General features: G+C 33.3%; 1 protein-coding gene across 2 annotated transcripts in view; it reads right to left on the reverse strand.

The window, feature by feature from the left end:
• Window positions 1-10848: 10848 nt before the first annotated feature.
• Window positions 10849-25147, reverse strand: part of KLHL1 (kelch like family member 1) — a 183339-nt gene continuing 169040 nt past the window's right edge. For both annotated transcript variants that reach the window (XM_038131621.1, XM_038131612.1), the window contains exons 9-11: window positions 18153-18365; window positions 13875-14046; window positions 10849-12808 (exon numbers count right to left, since the gene is read on the reverse strand). In XM_038131621.1, coding sequence (XP_037987549.1) covers window positions 12749-12808; window positions 13875-14046; window positions 18153-18365 — 445 coding nt within the window. In that variant the 3' untranslated portion in view covers window positions 10849-12748. The remainder of the gene's footprint in view (window positions 12809-13874; window positions 14047-18152; window positions 18366-25147) is intronic.

Raw genomic sequence — 25147 nt, forward strand, 5'->3', positions numbered from 1 at the left:
AGCTAGGCTATATAAAACACAACAAAAATGAAAAATAATCCCTACAGTTGCTTAATTCTTTGCCTCACTACAGGTCACAGGCTGCCTTTACAGACAAGTAATGGCCACCATCGATTTTGATAAAAAGAAATTAATATTTTTTATTTTTATATATATATATTAACCTTCTAACTATGTTTTATAATTCAAACAATTTTCTTTGTTTTAGAGATTTATCCGTTTCCTGATCCTAGTAGTGTAGGTTAGGCAATGCAAGAAAACATACTCACTACAATACATTCTTATCTTCTAGCTTGGACAAAGTCAAGGAAATTTATTTCCATTGCTTCAAAGATATCATCTTTGTCTTCAGATATTTATCCAAAGCTTTATTTCTTTGGATCTTTAAAATTCTGGAAATTCCTTTAGATTTATAGAAGGACTTTTTGTTGCTGAGCGGCCATTTTTTTGCTGTGCTTCTCCATTTAAGAAATTGTCTGGCTACCAAATACTATATAAACTTTAAAATTCCCATCTATAGTGAAACTATAGGGGGAGGAGGGAGTGGCTATGCAATTTTTTAAAGAATAGATTTATAAAATATGTATTGGTTATAAGTTAACTTCCTCTGATGAAGTGCAGGTCTGTGTGACTGTGTTAAAATTACTTAGAACTTCTCTTAGTAAATCTCCTGGAAGTTAAATATCTGGGTTTATCTTCATCAATTTGCCCAAAGTAATTTAAAGAGGTAAAGCAGGAATATAACTGTACAGAGTTTACAGTGTAAATATAAGCTCATGTACCTAAAACTGTCCAGGATCAGGAATCTAAACTAATCTAAACTGGGTACATAGACATTCAACATATAAGTGATTAGAACTACCTAAATTAGATGAGAGAAAATTCTGAAAATGAGAAGATCCAGGACTACATTTCATTGATGATTATTTGTCCTCATATCTTTTTAATGTTAAAGGATCATAAACTACAAAATGTAATATATGAAACATTTTATGCAGAGCTAAACCCCAGAAATTTTGTATGATGAATGCCCAGATTAATAGATTAGAAAGTCATATTCCTTCTCACACTGGTGCTCATGCTCTCTCTGGCTCAATGAACCTCTCATTCATTGCTGCCTAACGACACATTTGCAGCAATGTGGAAATTGTGTTCTGTGAAATCCCCTCATCATAGCTGGTGCACCAGCTGCAAGGCTGATGAGTATAGCAAATGTAAAAGTTAAACATGAGGCTACAGAGAGAGTGGAGCATCATGAAGTCACAAAGTAACACTTTTTACAGTCCTTGGGCTGAAGGAAATTGTGGATCAAGATACCAACATGATTATTTCTGCACTTTTTTCCCAGTAGAAATAATATGTTGTTGAAAAAAGAGGACAAGAGAACTATGTGGATTTTATTAGAAAAGCTGCTATAATATTGAGAATTTTCATTTACTTTTACTTTTACAATTTTCAAAGAATGGCATCAGCTTTTGCCAAACTCCTCCTATGCCAAATTTCAAAAACTTACTTTTTGAAGTTGCAGAGTCCTCTCAGGACATTTGGGGACCTGGCCAAAATGTGATAAAATGATCTTATATAGGAGTAATGTAGGGTTTATGTCCTTTGGAGTTTATTAATCAATTTTCCAGTTAACTTCTAAGCACTTTTGTTAAAAGGTAGTTCCATAAATTTAGTCTTCTCCTACTTAATTTTTTTTTTTTTTTTTTTTTTTTTTTACTTTCTGTCTACATATCTTTTTCTTAACTCCTCTAAATGTATTTTTTCCTGCCCACTCTGGCCTGGTATATATTATTTTCTCTTTGTTGGCTGCCAATTTTTCCTGACTTCTCTTTGCAGCAAGAGGCTGTAGTTCTTAATTTCACTGTGCTTAACAAGAATCCCTCGTAGAGTCTGAGGCCCCCTGTTCAGCTCCTCACAGTTTTACTGCACACAATTACCAGAGGAAAATGAAAAGTAATAGGTGGTTTTTACATGTATGAATTCTTTCTGGTAGGGAAATTATGCAATCTGTTGTGCAGCACGAGTATACAAAGTTACAGTACCTAGGATGGTATGAAGAAAAACAAAGCCTTCATGACTGTATAATTATCAATTATTTTCTTTTTTGTAGGTCAATATTGCTAATAATTCATCCTCATAAAAATAATTTCCCAATGCTTATAATAGGACAAAAGGAAAGAATTTTAAACTATGGATGGCTGTAATATAATGATTTTCAAGACAATGCAAGCAGAACTTCTCAGTTATGTATATGTACATATATAAAAAATAGAGGAATTTGAAGGAAAAGTAGTGAGAGGGAGAACAAATCTATGAGGTTTAGCTAAAAGTGACATAGGAGATATTGCAACCTATGATAATAAGAATCAGTAAGAAAAATTAAGGTTCCAGAGATTAGGTAGAATGTCGGGTCTCCTGTCCACCCAGGGACGCCAGATGTGGGGTTTCACCCCCGGATTGGGATGACCCCGAAAAATGGAAAAGTCCCTCCTCCAACCCGTGCCTTTGAAGAAAGACTCAGTAGTCTTCTGTTGTCCGTTCTCTAGGTTGTTTATTGTTGGTTATCTACAAGATTCTTCTCCCTGAACTGCTGTGGCCCGTTCAGCAGCTCAGACAAAGGCACACTGCCCTCCCAGGGGGCTGGTGCCATCTTTTATATCATATATTACGTACTACATGTTTATACCTTTTCCCCAATGCCTACTATCTATATTGAATAGTGACTTTCTACTCTAAACCAATCTGTGAGTGCCAACATCATCAAAGACATGGAGGTTAGGAAGGAGAAAGAAGGAGGACAGGGCACACCCAAATCCCTCCATCTTAGAACTCCTTACCCCCATGTACAAAACTTGGACCCCTGCGTACAAGGCCTAAAACCCCCCTGTACAGCACTCAAAAATCCTCCCTTTCACTTTGTGACTACTTCTACTACAATACCTAACTTGTGTGTGTGGCTTGTAATTCTTCATACAGAGTTAGTAATTTACTCCATGGGCTAAGATCAAAACCCCACGTGTGTCTTTGGCGGCATGCCAGGGTCTCAGAGCCCCCTGCCAGCGGCTCTGGCCATCCAGGACACCCAGAGAAATGTTCTGGATTCCGACAGTAGAATGTTACAATAAGAAGAAAATTGGGAAGAGAAACACAAAATGGTAGCATTTATTAAAAGGAAGAAAATTATCATATGAATGGGACAGAAAGCTGGAATTGAGAGTAGGATGAAACATGGGTAAAAAAAGGAGAAAAGTATGCAAGAAAGAGTAAGCAGTAAAAAAGCATAGATGTCATTTCTTCACAGGTCTCACATTTTCATATGGTGATTCAAAACTGAATCTTGCACCATAAAGTATTAAATAATTCAATATCTCTGTTTAATAAAGAAAACCTCTCCTCCTATTAGAGAATGCTTTTTGATTCTAAGAACCTTGTTATAGTATCTTGTTTATGATCTAAAATACAGTGATCAGGACTCAAGCCCCCTGTATTTATTTTAGAAAGTTATGTTAACTGGTCAGACAGGTTTGGCCATGTACTGTATTGGCAGATTAAAACTTCCATGAATTAATATGATGTAGATTGTATGGCTGCTTTTGACAACCTCCTTTTCATTAATTGGAATCATAAAAAATTACCCATTTTTTGACTGTATATTACTCAAGAGAAATGTTGAGACTATGGGAAAAGTAAGTTATGTGTCAAAGGTTCATTGTATCCAAAGTTAAACTCAGCTGAACATAAAAAAGAATATCTTGCTTAAATATTTTCTAGCATCTCTTATAAAAAAAGAATTTTGACACTTCAACACTCATCCAAAATAGGTTAAGGTAAATGTTGAAGAGAAGTACATTCTCAGCAAAGTTTCTGCATTTAAACTGTCCACCATAGAAAGCCTGATACCAGTTATTCAAAATTTGTGCTTATTGGTGCACTCATGTCTAAAGTATTTGTCTCTCCAAGGAGTTTGAAATTACTTACTAAAAATTCTAGTACATGCATTCTTTACGCTTCAGGAGTCTCTATTCAAATTTGACTTTGGCAGAAGTTTCAACCTATCTGTCGTGCATCCCTCTCATATCTTCTTCAACATATTTTAGTGTATCTTCTCATAAATCCTGTGCATTTTAAGTATATAATATGATCCGTGTTTTACAGAATGAGGGGGTGGATTTTAAAAAGAGAGAATACATGATTCTCCCACATTACACATGAAAACTGGGGAAACAAGCTGAATTGAATCTCAGTCAATCTGAAATGTCTACCCAGACATTAGAGTGCATCTGGATCTCACTCTAAGATAAATTCAGAACAAATCTGGAAACTGGAGGTAGATTGAAGAAATATTAATTACTCCAAAGTCTTATAACAGAGATTTATTTTATGCCCTAGGTTAAAATTTTGGATGCTAAAATATATGTGATTGAAGAAAACTCTTCAAACACATGTGACTCAAGATAGCTGTTTTGCCTGAACAGGTACATTTCTTTCCACTGAATATTTATTTTCTTATTGAAGAAAATAAATTTATATATAAAATATATAAATTTTATTATTTATTAATAATAAATTTATAAATAAATTTTCTTATTTATTTTCTTATCATATTAAACAGCATATAAGACTCACTTGCAGTTCATGATCTTACTCTACTTAAATCACATAGCTCTGCATGTAGACTTCTTTTTCTTTTTGAGGGAAAGAAGTTCATTTCTTGTTTCCAATAAAAGGTGACCAAAATAACTTGAAAGTCTGAGTTTTTATTATGTTATTTGTCATCCCATTATATTCTTGATAGTCTGACTTAAGAAAAGGATAAGCAACAATTAATAATATTTATCAGAGTCTTAAGATTCTTGCTTTTTGGATCTATATAAGTGAAACTGCATGGGCTAGTTTAAAACATGCAAGCTGAACCCCTAATTGTGTTATCATATTCACTTAAAAGAATCACCTCTGCAACACATAAAAACAGGCATGTTTATTTTTGCACAGTGACATTTTCAATATTCAAATTTCTTAGAAACAACTTGTGTCAAACAAAGGTTAAGAGTTTAACATTGTGCTCCATTGTCTCCACTTGCATTTTATACATACATGTCCAAGACATAACGGAACCATGGTAAAAGCATAACATTCAGTAAACTGCTCTGCAAATATTGCAAAACTTAGGACAGCTTAATTGAATGTATTTACAACCATATTTATACATTTTCTTAATGTATTTATTGTCTTACATTCCAAAACATTGTACACATATTTTGCTCTGTAGTCCTTTCCCATACTAAGTAAACTCATATGTCAACATCCCAACAATATTCTTCAATACTGATTTTGTTTTCGACTAAAGCTTCAAAACTTCTGACTGGATCCATTTGATGCACAAAATCCTATAATACATCTGCAAACAGTTGCATGCTCATATGACAGCACTGGGAAGTTTATATTTGTGGCATGCTGTTAACCACATCATTCCTGCTTTAACAATGTTCCTCCTGCGTTAAAGACTCAGACCTCATTTTCCAGTCTCTTCCTCAAAGCAAGCAGACATAATCTGATACATCTCTTTTGGTATGCAAGGTGGAGGCAGAAGCATTTTAGTTAAAGAATGAGCCATCCATTAGTATAAGTCTGCTGACACTTTGTGTTTACTAGACCATTCTAGAAAAATTAGTTTTTATTTCCCCGATTAATGATGACCTGCAATCTGTGCATAACATTTATTTCTGTGACAGTTTGGTTGCAGCTCTTCCTCTAATTCTAATTTTACAAATAATCATAATGTATGACAATATAAATTATTGAATGTACACTGAAATTAAAAAGGACTTAGAACTTATCAGGGGTTCTTTTTCTGGGGGGGGTTGGGGGGGGTTGTTGTTGTTGTTGTTTCTTTCTAGGAGGGAAGAGGGCAATCATAGTAGTCAAGCAAGTAAAGTTTATTCTTTAAATTCTTTAAAGCAAAATTTTAGTTTTATTTTCTTTATAAATTTTTAAAGAACTCTGAGTCAGTTTCCTAAAGTCAACTAAACATAACCAAAGATACGTTAAGTACGTGTCATAGAAAATACATTTATAAAAGCTTGTGCATTTTTTAATCTCATTCCAGCAGAATCCTGACATGTATTTTTCTGCAAGGTTCTAGCCATATAAACATATGTTTCATGAAAGGGTCTTATGTAAAATATAGCCACAATTTTGAAAAGTGGAATAAAAAAATAAGCATCTGATTTTAAAGAGCAAAGAATATGGTCTGTGATTTTAGAAGGTGCTAAACATCCACAGTTTATAATGAAATTAAAAATTAATCCAGTGCTTTTGCACTTTGTGCAGAACTGCACAAAACTGTGAACTTTCATAAAAACAAGAAATTCACCTACATTAGCTGTACAATGGATGTTATTTCAAAAGTTGAATTTGATCTCATAAAATATATCTCTTTAATTGTCTATATACATAGAGCTGTCAAAGAATACGGAGTACGGTGTATACTACTTGTGATATAAATGTTTACGTGGATAAATCTAAAAGGAAGTCAAGTGGATTTACAATTTCAGATTGATCATGCTATTGACATTTTCTACATTTGATTGTTGGCATATTTCTACTAATTTAGGTGCCTAAATCTGGTTATTCTCATCGGCACCATTATAAATCAAAGAGGGAAACAATGCGTTTCAAGCAGGTGATTTTTCTATGTGCCTACATTTGGCTGAGATGACCCACCTGGTGGGAGATGTCTGCTTTTCTCCAGTTTTTCTCTTCCCACACAAGGGCCTGGAATAATGATGTCCATTGATTACAGCAGTCCTGTTTTTAAATAATCCTATTTCATGTTCTGAAAGCTTGTGAAGTTTAATTATATAGATATGTCTTGTAGGTTACTGTATTAAATTGCTCCCTTATCCCTCAAATATAGGACATCTAAAAACCTAGGTAACCAGGAGCTGCAGCTGCAATTTTCTGAACAATTTTTCTCCTTCTAGGTTAACAAAGAGATATCTTTTGCTTCCTTAACCTGTCATTTGAAAGCTCCAAATTATCCACTTTCTGAATATCATAAGAGTGTTTGATTTCAGAACAGGGAAATTGTTTTTTGTTCAATGCATATTTGAGACTTGGAGATATATTCTAAATTAAATTCCTGTCATATTTATTGGAAATAAATGTCTGTGGGGCCAATTCCTTCTAGGCATTACTCAAAGGGTAGAGATGCATCTTATCCAGCTTAAGTAATTCTGTCTGAACTAGTCATTTTAAGCACTTTTGCAGTCAATGGAGAGAAACACATTTTTAAAGTGTGATTTATTTCACCTATTAACATGAAGAATCATGTCCTGGAAAAAGTGATTTTTCTACTCTGGCCATAAGAAAATCCTTTGGATGCATAATTCTGATGTGGACATTTGTGCAGCAGAACCATGTTTACTACAACATGGATATTTATCCATTCAGCCTGTTATAGCAAGTCTTCTTTCTCTTTCACCTTTTAAATGCAACAAATGACCACTTAAAATTAACTGACATCCTGGAAAATATACAGATGTGCAAACAAGAAAAATAAAGCACGCAAAACCTAAGCCAAATAGTCTGTTTTCACACTATGTCTATATCTGAGATTTTCCACTATGTGACTGAAATGTGTCACCCAAAACTTTACAAAATTGCTCTCAGAAACATTTTAGTGTTAAATAGAAAAAAAACCTCAAAAAGTCTACATTAAATAATAGCAACTAATGTTGGTGATTTTTTTCAATAACTGCTGAGTAAGGGTGAGTTACTCCTGACTTGCTTACAGAACACATTTTGAATGAAGTGATGCAAAATAAGATAATTTTCCATATAAAGAGGATCTCTACAAGTTAGCATTTCCCATACTTGCCAACATTAAGGGGTATTAATGGATATCACACCTATGTTCACTATTTGTATCACTCATTGGACAATTGAGGTTAATATTTTCAAGCTTAAGCAAAGTTATGAAGTAAATTATGAAGTAAGCAATTTATGAAGTAAAATATTTTTAAATTCAGGCTGTCCCATCACACAGGTGGGTTGTTAAATAATAACTTCAAATAACTAGCGGCACTGGGTGCATATGCATACATATATATATATATATATATATATGTGAGGGATCATGGATTCTATTTGCCTACAAAAATGTATCTAATATCATCCGGGATACTTTACAGACCATTCAAACTCCTGGTACCACTCCATAACTTCATCTGTGTCATATGTACCAGCCCAGAGTGGACAACTTAGATAATTTTGGGCATCTCACGTGGTATCACTTATGTGGGGGTGACTAAACTGAATGCTCATGTATTTAATGGAAACCTCTCACCTTTGAAACATCATTTCTTCCTGGAGGCCATCAAAGGCAGCCCTCTTATGACACTTTTGTTGGGGACATTAGAATGAGTTCACTAAAGATATCACCAGACTTAACACACAACCTAGGCCACCTAAGCAAAGAGTGCTGATTATGAACCTGGTTCACAGACCTAATTCTGAGCAGTACTAGAATTCTGCAAGACAGGATTTATTATCATAATTATTTTAATTTTTTGTGCATATTTTAATCATCATGGGAAATCTGGGAAAGTATGGGCTGATAGAAGTGTAAGTTGTTTATACCTCAGCTTTGACTACTTTTGCAACTCTTAGCAGGTGATGAATTTGGCATCTGCATAGATTCCCCAAGGTGAAGCTGTGAATAGCCAGTGACTCAAAGCTGTATTGTTCCTTGTCACTACAGTTCTTTCCTGTGCTAGTATTTTCTTTATGGTTTAGTGCCTGACAGCTGTAGTCCTGCATGTGGAAATCAAGCTTATGCTGATATAATGATTTTCAGTGGTTTCTCTGTCCCGAAGTGTACCGAGCCCCCACGAACTATGAAACAGATCTATAATGAGGGAATTTGCAATTAATTGCAGGTTTATGCAAATTTGAGCAGCTTTACACTGGATTTAGAATAATGCTGAAGAATAATTATTCTGCTGAAAATTTTATGTATTCTCATTTAAGTTAGAACAGAGATACTGCACGGATAATCTGTTTTTAAAGAAATATATCTGGAGTTACTTTAACATATTGAGATTCTGAGCTGGCAGTGAGCCGGCATTACCTAGTGTATGCACATTTTTTTGGTACAGTAAATGCAAAAAATCCAATAATTTGATATTATGAAAAATCAAATGATGCAATCGATTGCTGCTATTTAATAAAAGTTACAAGAGCTTTTATGAAGCCTTTGTGAAAATGCCTTCTCTATTTACTCCTCATGACATAACTAATGCAAATTCATAGATAACATAGGTCATAGGTCACATTTCTTTTCCCCAACTCATTGTGGGCAAAATAATAAGGAAAGTTTTCCAGAATGTAAATTCTCTTGTGGAAAAAGTGTATTTCATTAATAATCACCATGCACAGCCTTTCTGGTTTTTGCTCATGAACATCAAGATCTGAGCCATTGAAACTTGCATATAACTTGCATAACTCAAATTTATTTTGTGAGTTACTTTTATTGATATAATAGCAAATGTTCAAGACATAAACAAATTTAAGGGAATTTACAAGGGCCTTCTAAACATATTGAAAATATCTGAATAATATATTGAGTTAAGATTATAGATGTAATGAATATCTATTTCTAGATATATTTTAAGTACTTTTATAATTATGGTCAATTGATGGCAGGTTTCTGTAGAAGAAAATGGTATCCAAGGAAATGATCCTTTTTCTATGCTAAAATGGTTTCCTTACATAAATTAATGTTAGTTTAACAGAGCAAAATTATGAGGCAGGTAACTCCCTGAAAGCATCCTAATATTGTCCTAATAATTGGACAGGTTTCATATGAATAAAAACTCTGTTCTATATGTAAAAGAATTTTTAAAAATTTACTTCTGATTTTTAAACAATATCAGTATTTTGATTGCAAGAACATATATTAAAATAATTATTAAACATTTGCAACTAAAGCCAATGAAACAATATTCATAGCTTATTTGTGACTTCGATTACAATGTAAAACTTTTCTATAAAATTGGAGCACACAATGTCAATACTGAAGAATTCCACTAAAGAATAGCTATTAACTAACATTTTTATACGTAGATATACAAGGATTCCAACATATTAGGAAATATCTACATTTCCAGGAATTTAGTCATTGATTTCAGGAAAGTTAATGTTTGTTGCAGCTCTGATTTCACTGTGATTTTTATACTTTGAAATCAAAGAGATTATGTGAGAGAAAAGAAACCATGGTAGATAAACAAGATCACCTGTTTTTTGAAAAGACAGCAGCTTTCATAATAAGTAAACTTAACATTGTGTAGCACAATTTAGTGCATCAGAAGTGATTTTAACTCTTAGACATAAAAAATGGGTCTTAATAAAGCACAGAAATCAAGACTACCATTACATAGTATTTGGATTTAAAGACATTCCCTTTGAGAAAAAGTAAAAACTAATACTATTTTTAAGTGAAAGGAACCATAATGGTAAATAAAAAATATTTAAAATTTTTCATAAATTCTCTTTAGAAGAAACTTGTAGCACTTGTATAAATATGAAAGCAAATTTTGATTCTTATTGTGGCTAGATTTTACATAATCAAAATAAAACAAATACAAATTTTATTGTTTCAAAACAAGAGAAGTGGAATAGACTGAAAAAATTCACATGAGAACCATTTTGGTAAAATAAAAGCAAATTCAAAAAGCAGAAAAGGAAATTGAGAATCAAAAAGGAAATGAGGATAAATGGAAGAAAATAATGATCAAGGCACTTAAAACAAATTTGGCACAGAATAAAATTAATTAGAATAATCCAGCTTTGAAGAGCTGTGTATAGGTAGAGCAATAATATTTCTATTATATATCCATATAATGAAATCAAAAGAAAGTTCTGGGAATAGAATTAAAATTGAATTTCTAAGTTCTTTACCTATCTCTATAGGAGTTCTGAATTCCAATATCTGTATTTAATTACAGTTATAATTCTAGAATCTTCTTCATTTGGTCTCCAAAACTTGTATTTATGTGAAGCAAAATCTTTAGAAAAGTAACATTTTTTATTCAACAGCTTGTTGTAGTTGGAGAAAAATTCATATGTTTGTCTGTGAAAGACTAATTGCAATTCAAAAGGCAACTGGCTGTGGAAAATTAATGTTGAAGTGTTTTCAGCTGATTCCAAATTAGGACAGAGAAATATTTAAATCCATATACATAGGCTTCAGAACTGCAGTTCAACTTACATCAGTAAACAAAGACCTCCATGCATACTGATGCAGTTAGAAGGGAAGACACACCTTCAAATCAAATGTCCCAAGATGGAAGCTCTATTTCATATTTTGTATTTTTTCATCTCAAACGATTGCAGAGGTTTCCATAAAGAAAACTCAATTTAGTGCAACCAGAATTCCTTCTCAAAATTGCTAGTGAGAGAGGATTGTGAAGTTTTGGCTTTTGGGCCATAAAATATTTCCTATAGGATCAGCAAGGCTTTAGAGAAGTATATTTGGTGCCCTGTTCCCAGAAGCTGTGCATCCCTGAATAGCAGAATTTCATATTCCAGTAGTGGCCTTAGGTTCTAACAGATTCAGCTGAGCAGACAGAAAACAGCACCAAATCTACTGCCAAATCAAAAGCTCAAACTATCACTACTGGCAGAAATTATCAACCCTAAAGGGAAGCACAGACGACACTAGTATATTTACCATATGAAATTTATTAGATCAAATGGTCTAATTTTCCTTATTCCACTTGCATTTATTCTGATTTCCTGACTTGCAGTTATTCTCAGTCATAAGTGGAAAGTCATAAATTTGCAACTCTAAGTAGGCAAATTGTGTATGTACAAGCATCAGAAAGAAATAAAATGTAGGATTTTTTTCCTCTTGAAATGTTAGAAGAGTCTCTCTAGACTGTTCTTGTCACGGTTCATCCATTAAAATGATGCAGCGAAATAAGGGGACCAATTTTCCAGCTTGTCATGAGCTTCCAACATGCAGTAGATGCATTAAACAATGAGGTTAGAGCCCACACGCTTAAATTGAATATAAGATTAAGAAAGAATTAGGTGACTCTTTCTTTGACTATCATACTTGCAACAAAGCCCCAGTGCAGCTACAGGATTGTTTTATATTACTTGATTAAACACACAGGCTTCCCTCTCAATAGACTCATTTATAAGATGCATTAACACAGGTGAGGAGGTACAGTCTGAAGCCACAAAAAAAAGTCTACTTTTAGTTTTGTGTTTCTTCCTGCTCTAGAGTCTCAACTCAGTCACTATGAATATCCAGACCATTTGACCTCTTCTTTTCACAAAGTCAAACTGCTCATTTAAATGAGAAGACCATAACCCAATTGAAGACAATACTTGAACAGCAAAAAAAATTTTATTATTATCCACTCATATTCCTTTCCACTCTTTGTGCAGATTTCCCATGAATGTCCAGTTCTCCAGGACACATTCATGAGAACTCTGCATTCACATATTTACACCTACAATACTCCAGGGGCTTTTTTCTTGTTCACTGACTGTGAACGGTTTTATGATTTTATAGGGCATAAATACTTAATCTTTGTCACTTCTAAACTTCAAGTCTTTGATCAACAGTGTATTCACTGTGTAGATCTTTGTTCTTGTGAAGTTATCATTCTCTTTGTCTCATAGAAAAATAATCATTTCACAGTCAGTAAAATCCTAAGCAGTGCTGATAGAGTCATGGTTGTTTGATGACTACAACACAGGCACCAGCCCTTCCAATATTTAAGGAAGCCATCTGCAGAAAAACAGACACAAATTAACTTAATAGGGAAAAAAAAGTGCAAAAGATTGCCAAACAGGAACAAGCCATGCAAAGATTGTCAAAGTACTGTGTCAAAATTATTTTAAAATGGTCAAAACTAATGGGAGTATAAATTGCTAAAAATAAACAAAACCCACTATATGCTACTATTGTAATTTAAAATTGCTTACTCACACCTGACACCTTTCATTTGAAAGATATGAGAACAGAAAGCAGGAATTAATTTTAGAGCTGTCATCAATTTTGTGAACCATTGATATGCAAGGGGTTTCTGTATTCTGTAAACTGTGGCTGGTACTTCCACTCTAGTCCTTGAGGCAAGGTGAAAGCTACCAATACAGAAATGGTTCCAGAATTCCTAAACAAGTTCAAGTGTCCTTTAGAATATGTTTGGCAATTTTAAACAGTATTCAAGACAACACAAGCATTAAAACCTTTAGGGGACTGAATCTTGTTGAAACTATCACCGTAGAGACAGATTAAATGTATGTACCAACACATTATAATTGGTACAACTGTATAAGTCACAACATTGTTTTGACTGTATAGATCACAACATTGTTTACATGTCTCCAAACTACCAGTCCAATCATGTTTATTAATGGTTTTTAATGTGAACTGGTGGTTTTGCAAAAAGGGAATATTCCCAAATTAATTTAGTATCTCCTACAGAACATCATAAAAATGCTCTTCTCAGTAATTCATAGTAGTTAAAAAAATACGGCCTTCTGTACTAACTTTAAAGCATTTGTGTCTACATTCAAGCTTGTCAACAAAAGTTCCCCCTTGCAATCATAAAAAGAAATGGGTATTCTTGAGTATAATACATCTCACCTATTTTAAATGCTTATTTTAGGATAAGATCATGATTCCAAAGTATGGACCTATCTGCAGGTTATATCTGTTAGGACCTATCTGTCAGGACCTATCTGTTAGGTTTAACAAAAGCTTGGCTAATGGCTAATTCATACATATAAGTGTATATATGCGTGTGTGTGTGTGCACATGTATGTATGTATGAAATAAACTTTATACTTACCTGTGTCCACTCATTAGTTTGAGGGTCATATGCTTCCATAGTGTTCAGGTATGATTGACCATCATAGCCACCTACAGCATATAATTTGTCACCAAGGAGACAAACACCAACAGCATCTCGAGGCATACTCAGTGGAGCCACCATTGTCCATGTATCAGTTTTTGGGTCATACCTGAGCAAAGAAAAATGAAACTGGTTGTGTGCAGAGAAGACAAGCATCAATTCATGTTGATTTTCACTTGAATTTAGTTCTTTTTTTCCCTGGGGGAAAAAAAAAACAAATCTTTAGTATCCTACCCCCAAAAAATTCCTTCTAACATCAAAGTGAAAAGATACAGATTTATTGTGTTCCCAATTCAACCCTTTAGATGTTGATTAGAAAGTTTTGCTCGGCTAACCTTCTAGAATAAACTAAGGTGTTTGTAGGATAGTGTGTAATAAAGAAATCTGAGAAAGATATATGAGCAATAGCTGAATGGATGGCTTAAAAATTATATATATGTTATGTATACATTTAAAGTGGAGTATTTCCTGTAGCACATCTAAAAGATTAGAAATATTATTTCTAAAATTAAATTTCACTATATTTTAATTTCTGAAATTATACTAGACAACACCAAAAATCTCCCTACGTATTTTAATGCTTAACTGCATTAGAGTTAGTGTCTCTTCCTGATATTTGCTCAAGTAGCTAAAGTAATACTGGTTTTTTAGACATAATCGCAACTGAATTTTTTAAAACTGAGGATAAAAATCCTTTTGTAAAATGACAGTAATTTAAAAATTAAATATTTAACCTAGGTTTTCATTTAGATATTCCTTAACAAAGTAAAATTGTTTCATTTCAGAAGTCATGCCATTGCAACTTTTTTGGACATAAACCAAAAATTTATTATCTTTTGATAGCTTGTTACCAAGGATGTCTGGAGTATTAGGTAACACTAGATACCTCATTTTTAGATGTCAAATATTACTAAAACAGAATAGTGTATCACAGTATAATAAAATTAATCTGTCCTTAAGCAAGTCTACTATGTAATAGAATCATGTGATGAGTGGAGAAAATAAGCAGTTTTGGTCTACCAATCCTTTAAAAAGTCTGACTTTATTAATTCACTTAAATGTGTAAGTATTTTATGAAGTCATATCACTAAGCAACTTGGAGGATACTGCTTAAAGTCCTACATATTTGAACAATGAAATATTATATATATATTATTACAAGCACTGAAACAGCAATGGCACAGTGTTTTGCTTATAACAGCCTTTCGGTTCATAAACATAACTTTTAAATTGGGCAATAAAAGAATTGTCTGTAACCTTGCTCATATTGTTCTGGAGAGGTAAATACATTTTAAGAAAACAATCTACTTGTGTGCTAGCTGCTAATCCTGGCATTTGGGGGACTTTTCAGAAAATAAAACGTCAAATATCTAGATATATGATAAATTTCTTTCCTAACTTTAGAGGAAAATACTACAAAATATTGCTCGAATATGTGGAAGGGAAACAACCACGTAACAAGTAAAAAAAAAAAAAAGAAAAGGATTTTTTTCAAAGACTGTATGAGTTTTTTAATGACAGCATCATATGCCTCTAGCTGAAACAGTTTCCCATCCAGTGAAACGCACCAGTGTGCATTGTATCTTTGCCTACCTAACAGTAATAAATGTTTAATAGACTCTTCCATACACTCCTTTTAAATTACAAGGGCCAAGGTGAGGAGGTGCAAAAGTTAAAGCTGGAAAACAATGCAACTGACATAGTCATTTGACCTTGTTTTCTTCTTCCAATAAACAGGTATGCAAGGCTAAAATGAATCCTTATAACTCAATTTTGTCAACAAAATAGAACTGCACAAGAACTTGTTGGTTTTATAACTGCCAGGAAAATACCTGAGATTTCTTACATCCTTTTTGCTGCTAAAAAGCAACTGTATATGTTATCTTTATAATAGCAAGGTATGCCCCAGGCTGAACAGGGTTATGATAAAAGTTCCTAAATGTGGAAAGAAATCAATTTTGAAATCAAGGTGAGATGAAGGGGAAAAAAACTATAGGTGAAATGACTATGTATTTAGCATCTCTCAAGTTTTGAGTAACATTTGAAAAAGAAAAGCTGCTTTCTGAAATCTGCCAAAATATCTTGAAAATTTTATAATTCTTATGAAGTAGTTGTTTTGCCTTTAAAAAGGAATAGAAGATTGCATTTTTCCAACCTGTGAAGATGAGTGAATCGTAGCTATTATTTCAGAATGATTGAATCCAGAGGAAATCCTTTAAAATTGCGTCAACCTTAGAGGAAAGTAAACTGGAATACCTAACTACTACTGAGCAGTTCTTTAGCAGTAGCATTAAGAAAACACATATCTGCTGCCTCCACTATACTTGCATAATCGCAAAAATAAATTTTAAAATATTATGTCTGGTTTGACAGTCTTCCAGGAACAAACTGGTGCTGGAATAAAGCCCATCCTGCCAGGTTGTATCAGAATGACAAAATGACTGAAGCAGACTAATTCCTGAAGAAGAAGAGCCTTAGTTAAAAAGCAGGCCATCAATATTTACAGAAAGAAAAACTTTCAGAGACATATAAAATTACTCAGACTAATAGACCTCCTCATCACTTACTATTCTTAATTTTCCTAAGATATTGAGGGGCTTTTATTTTTTGAAAATGATGGATCATTTTGGAATAAAAAAACAGACACACTAAATAACACTCCAGCCATCTTATGAACTAACTAATCACTGCGAGGGCCATGAGAGTTTTTTCACATTTCAGTGGAGTCCACCAGTTTATTCACATCCACTCAATGTAAGTTAATAGTCTTACAAGTTTTTGTTTGTTAGTCCCAACTTTTAGTCTCAAAGCTAACTATTGATGAATTACATCATCCACATCTTTTGCTACCAGTGGAAAAAATATCTAGATGAGGGATACTATATATTGTCACTCTAATACCAGTACATAAAACAGCATAAGGATAAGTTTAGCTCATTTTTGCACTCTCCTGAGGAAGACAAATACGATGGAGTATGGTTTGTCATCAACACCAGAAGGGTTTTCTTCTCAGAGAATGAAAAATTAAATGAAAGCTCCCTACTGAGTGCCAATAAGCAGAAGCAGTTGAAAATATCTCAATAAGACTGTCACTAGTAGTCTTAATATAAATTTATTTAATTGAAAATTCTTGTTATTGTTCCTTATAAATAGAGGTCCACAAGCATAGTCCCTGTAAGTACAGGCATCATGGGAATTCCCTGATTAACTGTCCCTCTGTTGCAGATAAGAAGAATTTGGCAATGATCTTTGCTCACATACAGTAGAGATGGGAATGAGAATAAGATTGAGCAAAATCATATGGATAATATAAGGAGTTTTCACTTATAATTTTTCAATTAAATATTGAATACCAAGCTGGATTTAGCAGAAGAAATAACCAACATTTAATCAAGCCCTTCTGAAAAGAAATAACTATATAAATCTTTCCCAGCTTATATATTAAGATAAACCAATTACTCAAACATCCCTACTTTAACTTTTGAAATCTGTACACATTTGGAGTGAATATTTTCCTTACTCTATTTTATAGCATTCAGAAACAGAAAAAAAATAGTCAAACATTCATGAAAAATTTGAACAATACCTTTAAATTTGGTGCTTTAATTGTTTCATCTGTGCTGTACTGCCCTACTAGATATTCTTGCATTTGTAGAAAATCTACTTGCAAAATTCAGGGTACTGTAAATAAAGTGTACTAGGCTTACATCACCACATTAGAAAGTGGCAATTTTGATAAAGGAAGGAATTAATTGTACTGTGAATATTCATCACTTAAACCTCTCTTTATTTCTTTGCTTTGCTTAGCTATGTTTTTGGAGTTAGAAATATTCTGAACACAATTCAATTTTGTGTTTTAAAATTATTTCAAGGAAAAATTTTTATCTCTAGATAAAAATTTTCTCTAATGTCACAAACTAAAAATTTTGTGACACTTCAATGCATAATAAAGTGTCCTAAAATTATTTAAATGATGTGTGAAAAGAGTGGATTTTTGTGTTTGTGGTAATATATAATAGTACTGTGAATAAAAAGGGATTACAATAAGTTTCAAAGAGATTGTCTTTCACACACTTTAATAGAATTTTTCAAGTAAGTACTAATAAGACATTTTTAGGTTTAAGAACATCTGTTTAAATTTACCATCACTAAACTAAGAAAATAATGCTACCAGATATTATTTTATATATTAAAAATGCATGTATAATTTGATACCTTTCCACGTAGTCCAGCAGTCGAGAACAGTGATTAGAAGCAGGAGCATCATGACCTCCAACTGCATAAAGAAAGCCATCACAGGTAGCCACTCCTACTCCTCCTCTTCTCTTACACATAGGAGCACACATATTCCATTTATTTGTGTGAGGATCATAATATTCCATTGAACTCAAACATGAACTTCCATCCCGACCTCCAACAGAATATAACCTAAGAAAGTCCACGCAAATAAAAATGTTGACAAAACAGGAGCTCAGAATTGCAGAAATAAAAAAAGAGGATCTGGTTTTTTTATCGGACATCAGAAAAGAGAAAAAAAAGAAAATACATAATATTTGAAATCATGTGAATCTCATACAGTGAAAAAACACAGATGTTTTCAATATTATCACCAAACTCATATGCTATTTATTGCTTTGTCCACCTGAAGAGGAAGGCAGATATTTCTTTCTGCTAATGAATATTTTCATTCTTTCTTTACTGCATATTCAGTCAAGAACATCACAAATGAGTAATTGCTGTAATGCAGGTTTGTCTCTACAGGTTTAAAAATCATCTAAGCAGTGTTGCTGCCTAAGCTCACCATCTATGAGATCGAAGTGGAAGTCCAAACTTATAACTGGAAATCCAGACAGGGAAGAAATATGCAATCCATGTATTATAGTTTCTCTGTATTTTTGCTGTGCATCAAAGTACTAAGAAGCACTAACAATATGGAAAACAAGATCTGATATTCAAAAAATTTCACATAAAGATCTATCAATGGGAACAAATTTTCAGCATGAATTTTATACTTAGAATATTGTAGAGATCAAATATGAAATATGTTGCTGATAGGACTATCACGTTATGTTTTAAATATGGATTTTTTAAAATTGCTACCTCATTTTCAAGGCTCTTGCTTACGCTGAAGAAAATTCTTGCCCACATTAACAGCAACATGTCTACTTTGCAAGAAAATTATAAACCCCAAGAACGGTGTGCTGTTTTTCTTCATCAGAATGTTTTATGAGGATAGAGTTATGTTGAAAAGTCATGGACAACTTTGGAAGAGTATCTTAACATTGAAATTATAAAAATGTGGCTTAACCAAAATGATGTTGTGTTTGTAAGCACCTGCAGGCAAGAAACTTGTTTCGTTCTACTGTTTATAATGGGTCCCAGGGGGAAATAGTTCTGATTGTTCCTTCTCCCTAATACCATGCTGTACTCATTCCGTATGAATCTTTTTTGCAGTCTGTTGCCTTTTATATAGTGCCTGGAGATTAACTAATAGAAACACAGGCTATTTTAAAGTCCAACCACTAAGCAATTTTGGATGTGAAAGCTGTCTCTGTAAAGCAATTACTCATTTGGAAGCTTTTACTGTCCTAAGCACTCCATGAATTCAGAGCCATTCAAATGTGCATTTGCTATTACGTTTCATTGGTATGGATGCTGATGAATAAGGAAGTGCTGTACAACCACTAAATATGTCACTAAAGCCTGAGAACATTTTGATAGTGCCTGACAGACATACCTGTGCTCTGACTAAAGCACCCAGGAGAGTGCATATCTGTGAGAGTATCTCACAGATCTGTGACATACTATGAGATATATCTGTGATACTGTGTGATATATCTGTGAGATATATCTCACAGTATCTGTGAGAGATGCTAAAGCAAATACACTTTTTTACAACTAATTCTTTGGATCCAAACCTAACACATTTAACTTTATTTATGATTATCAGACGGCTACAGATGAAATCAATATTAAAGCATCCAATTCTGTTAATCTGTGCATATCTACAGTGTCCAACTTGCTGTTACACACAGAGTAGTCATCTGAGCCTAAAGAACAACACTAAAAATAAACATGTGACCAAAAACATTTTCAGTACTATAAATGCAAATATAAACATTTACATATAAGTGTCTGCAAAGATCTTATCTTTATTTTCAAAGATGTGACTTGGTTCTATAGACAGTGATAAAATATTTTTTGTGACATTTAAATTACATTGACATTCCTTCCAGGCTAAGAGACATGCAAAATAGTACAGTACAAAAACCAATAGGAAAAAACATGACTGCTGGCACCCTGAAGCAATTTAAATGTCAGTAGACAACTACATGTCAGTAAGTGTACTGATCCCCCAAAATATAAACCATAATTAAGACTTATGAGATTTTCAAATGTATTTCTAAGCACATATTTGGACAAGTAAAGACAGAGCACCATTTAAAAAATGCAAAGAACTAACACTTCTGCAGACTTCAGTGCAAATAATATTGTGTACCCCAAGTCAAAATCCCCACTGCTTTGATATTTCTACTGGAATGAAATGTTCTTATTTATTCCATTGTGTTTCAACTGAAATAAATCAATAACCTGATATGTGCACACTGAAAGTAAATCATACTTTCTCATTCCTCTATTCCAATTAAGACAGCTAATAAAATATAGCTGAAAGCACTCTTGAGTTGGTGGTAAAAAGACAGCAAATGCTGTTCATAAGTAGCTGATTAAGTGATTGGGACCACCTAGTCTGTTGCTAAAATGCTCTAAGCTATTCCAAACAAAATTCACTTTCAAAATCATATTTTGGAACTAACATTTTAGAGTTTGATTGTGTTTCTATCTTTTTTCTCTAAGGAATCATTAATATATTTTTTTTAATTTCTCAAAGGTAAAATAAAAATAGTTCAGACAAGAAAAAGCTGAAAATTAAGCAATTGCTTTAAAGCTCTGGTTGTGGCTGAACTCGAACAATTCAATGAGAAATTGCTTTCAGTTTTCAGTAAAATTTCTAAATCCATGTTCAGAAAGGCCCAAAATGAGGGGGGAACAGCTCCAAAACAAGCACTGAATATTCAGGATACTGTAAAATGATCTGAAACTTTTGAAATACTTATAATTAAAGCTATTTTGTAGTCTTACTTCCTTCTTAGAGCTTAGGGTGTTATTTAATTAGATGACTTTAAATTAAACAAATTTTTCAGTTTTGTCTAGCTTGTCAAAAATTTGTAATACAATTTCTACAGAGAAAAATATAATGTATTTCTCTGAATTAACTGAATTACTCTTCATGGTGTATCCCATCCAAATTAGAATTATTACAAAAATAATAATCATATATCTCTGCTTAGAGAGCAAGAGCAGCAAGGAAAAGAAAGCATCCAGTAATGAGCACTTTTATCTCCACAGTGAAAGTTCTGCCTGTGGAGATATTATAGATTTTTATTCCTAAATAGTCTACATTTCAGCTGATTCAGACAGTGTGTATAGATATGAAATTAGGTCAAGCTCAGCCTCTTCTGTCTTTTTAGGGTTTTGTCACTTCTTTTACTAAGATGGAGAGAGATTCCTGAACATTTGTATATATATAACTATATGTATAATTGGCTAGAAAAATGAAGTACAGTTTTCAAAGTAGGAAACATTAGGAGAAATCACGACCACATGGATCAAAAGCATTTATCTCAGTTCTGTCAGTACAAACCTTTGATAACTACTCAGAAAAGACAGTTTTAAATTCAGTTTGACAAGCCAGCCTCAAAAGACCAGACTGCCTTTGATGTGAGGTGGGTATGGCTTGTGAAACCAGTTGAATCATGCCCTTGCTGCATTTCTTAATGAGGTTTTCCCTTTCAAAGTTCTTTCACTATGAATATCAAAGACCTTATCCAGTCTTTTGCTTAGGCCCTTTTGTACCCTTTTCTGGCCTTTCAGTGTGTCTGAAAGAGCAGCAGAGAATTACTCTGGCACAAAAGATATCTGCTTGGTAGAATTGAGGGACAGTAATAATTTTCACTGGTGCTGGACTACTGTATTGCTGAATCAGTCCATACCTGGCCTAGGAATCAGGCTGTAGAGAGAGAGATTTATCCATGCTGCCTTAATTAAGCCAGTGTAGTTCACTGGCAAAAGTCGTAAATACAATAATTTTGTGAATGGAAAGCATTAATGAAGTCTTATTTCTGTGTGTAAATTTGGAAGGCCATTTCATGTATTTGTAATGTTGTAGGGAAGTAAATTAAAAGTAGAATTTGACTCCCCAAAAATAGACAACTATATAGTCATAGAGTAAGTTCCTGGAATTGAATTGGTAGTAACTACTAATAAGTTAGATGGAGGCCCTGAGAACTTGGTCTAGTGTTTCTGCCTGTGAAAGAGGAGTTGGAACTAGATGATCTCTGAGGTCCCTTCCAGCCCAAGGCCTTCTATGATTCTGTGACATAAAATATTGAGAGAAAAGTACCCTTTGCATGGATAACATTGTTATATAATATTGTTATGAAAAAGTTTGACTTCCTACGCTGGAAATTTTAGATTCCTAATAGAAAGAACTTGTTTTAAGCAATTTTAATTGTAATCAGAATTATATGAGCTACATTCTCTATACAACATCATTGACTCAATGCAGATTCCACCAGTTAGAAAGCATTCTTAACTTTATCGGGCTATAAAGTAGGTAAGGCATTATAGTCTTTGTAAATTAATCATTTACTACAGCATGTGCATGAGGCCCTTTATTTGCTCTGTTATTAAGACACGCAGTGAGCCTGTCATTAAATAAGAATTTTTAGTGAATCCATAGAATTTCTTTGTGCTAGACTGAGATAATTTTCTTTGTGAGTTTATAATTTTAGTTTAGTAATTTTCTTTTTGAGTTTAATAATTTTAGACCATACAGTTGTTCCATATTTTTTTTACTCAGCATCCATTTATTTAATTATTTTGGCTAAAATATTCAAAAATATCTACACCTTTTTGTAGTTTCCACAGTTGAGAAAGAATAATTTCAATATGTGTCTCATTTTCCCTAAAGAGGGATACAGAATAATTGTTTTTCTGAAAAAAAAAGAGTTTGCTTTAAACCAGAAGTTAACAAACATCATATATATAAAGCAGCAGCAGCAGAAAAACTGTCATAAAAGAACCTGAAATAACTTCTCGACATTCAAATTGAGTTATAAAACTATTTATACGTCAAAGTTCATTTAGAGTAAAACACAGTAAGAACAGAGACAAAATTTTCAACCAAAAAAATTCAAAGGCTGGTAACTGGTGAACTAGTCTTTGAAGTACATTTGTTATTCTTCCCATTGCAAAAGAGTTTCACAAAATTTGTTAACAATAGCTAGTAACTTCCTAAGACAAATTTGAGATACTGTCTGGTTAGGTGGATGATGAAGATGAAAGCACACGTGTGACAGCAGGAATTTTTTTGACAAAAAAAATCACTGCTGTAATTTAGCAGCATGCAAAATATCTATGTAACACTTAAGATTCTGATTTGCTTTTAGTTAGTGACAATATTGTAGGCAGAAAGCATGCAGTTTAAAACATTTTCTTTTCTCATTACATGACAGTAAATATGTATGCCAAATAAGGTATTTTTCTTAGTTTGAATGGGTTAGTAAATGAATAAGTGAATCACTAATAAGGCATAAGAGCAAAGAAAACCTCAAGCAACAAAAGGTATGAGAAAAAAATGGCACTGATGGGAAATATAGTAGTTCTGGTCATACTTCTTTGTCTTATTAGTTTGGCGTGAAATTTTTAATTGTTGCTTCAGCCTTAAAAAAACAATTAAAGCATATAATACGTCCTTTATTTAATATTTTGAGCAGTTCCCTAGTCTTTGCTGAAGTATAAAAATTATCCATGCATCACAATTATATGGCTGACTTGCAAAAAAGATTTAAGTCATTTAGCTTGTGATCTTCACAATGAACAAATCCTTCTCTGTTTAACAAGCTCAACCAACAATGTAAGATTTAGCTGAATTTGGTCTACTGAGTCAAAAGAAATTTCATCTTACCCAGAGATTAGTTATTAAAAAGTTAAACAAGTTTCAAACTGGAAAAATAGGAAGTTAAGAGTGGAGATGGCTTGGTATTATATTCTGCTGAGTATAGTAGCTATTTAGTAGCTGTTGTAACAGCTGTTGCCAATAAAGATATTTAGTTGAGTATTATATTAATATTTAGCTTTGTTTAATTTCATTCAGATATGTATATTTAAATATCCTTCCAGATTACACATATGTGGAAATATAGATGTTTGTGAATGCACATGATAACACACAGGAATGCACGTGTGTACACATGTCTGTGTGTGTAGTCTAAGTTGAAGCCTACATTTGGTGTGGGAGGATCTCTAGACTGCTCCAACTGCACTGCACAAGGGCTTCCTTCCTGTCCGAGCATAGAGGCACCAGTTGTGGAAGCTGCACATTTGAAAAATAGGCAGCGAATTTTCCTAGGCATTATCCACACTGCTTCCCACTGTCTAGACCGGTGCATGTGTTACATTTAAAAGTTTAAATTAGATGGAGTCACACTACTGCCTTTTTCTGCCATGAATTAGGACTAAGTTAACTGACTATATCTGTTTGGCCTGAAGTACCCATACATGTCCAAATTAATTCGTACCATACTAGACCATATGCATTTCTATGTGGAATTGATCATTCATTACAAAACTTACAGGAAAAAAAAAGGCATTATGTAGTAGAGACAAATGGTTTCTTATTACAAAACCTGAATGAGAGACCTTATCATAAATTACAGTCATTCCAGCTGTAAAAACAGTCAACAGCCAGCTAGTCTGAAAATATTGCTGTGTGGGTGATGGATGAAGATAAGGGCATAGTGGAGACACACACACTAAAAGATGTAGATGTGCAGTAAACATTCAAAATAGAAATGTGGTCCAAGCGTCTGGGACCCTGGCCACAGTATAGCCAGAGAAAATAGGCTCATCAAGTTCCCACTCTGCAAATAAGCAATGTTTTTAGCATCTGTTGTGACTCCTGCCAATGACTTAGTTTCTAAAGAGGAAGGCATCCTAGCTGCATATGCATCTGCCTCGGACTGTGGGAAAAATAGTGGCTTTACATTAAAGATTCATGATTTCAGTAATGATTCGTGAATTCACTTTTCTCTTATAAGAGTGACATATATTTATCTAGTTTGTATCTTTTTAAGGCTAGCCTAGCCTCA

Source organism: Motacilla alba, chromosome 1 (genome assembly GCF_015832195.1).
Source record: "Motacilla alba alba isolate MOTALB_02 chromosome 1, Motacilla_alba_V1.0_pri, whole genome shotgun sequence".
NCBI lineage: Eukaryota > Metazoa > Chordata > Aves > Passeriformes > Motacillidae > Motacilla > Motacilla alba.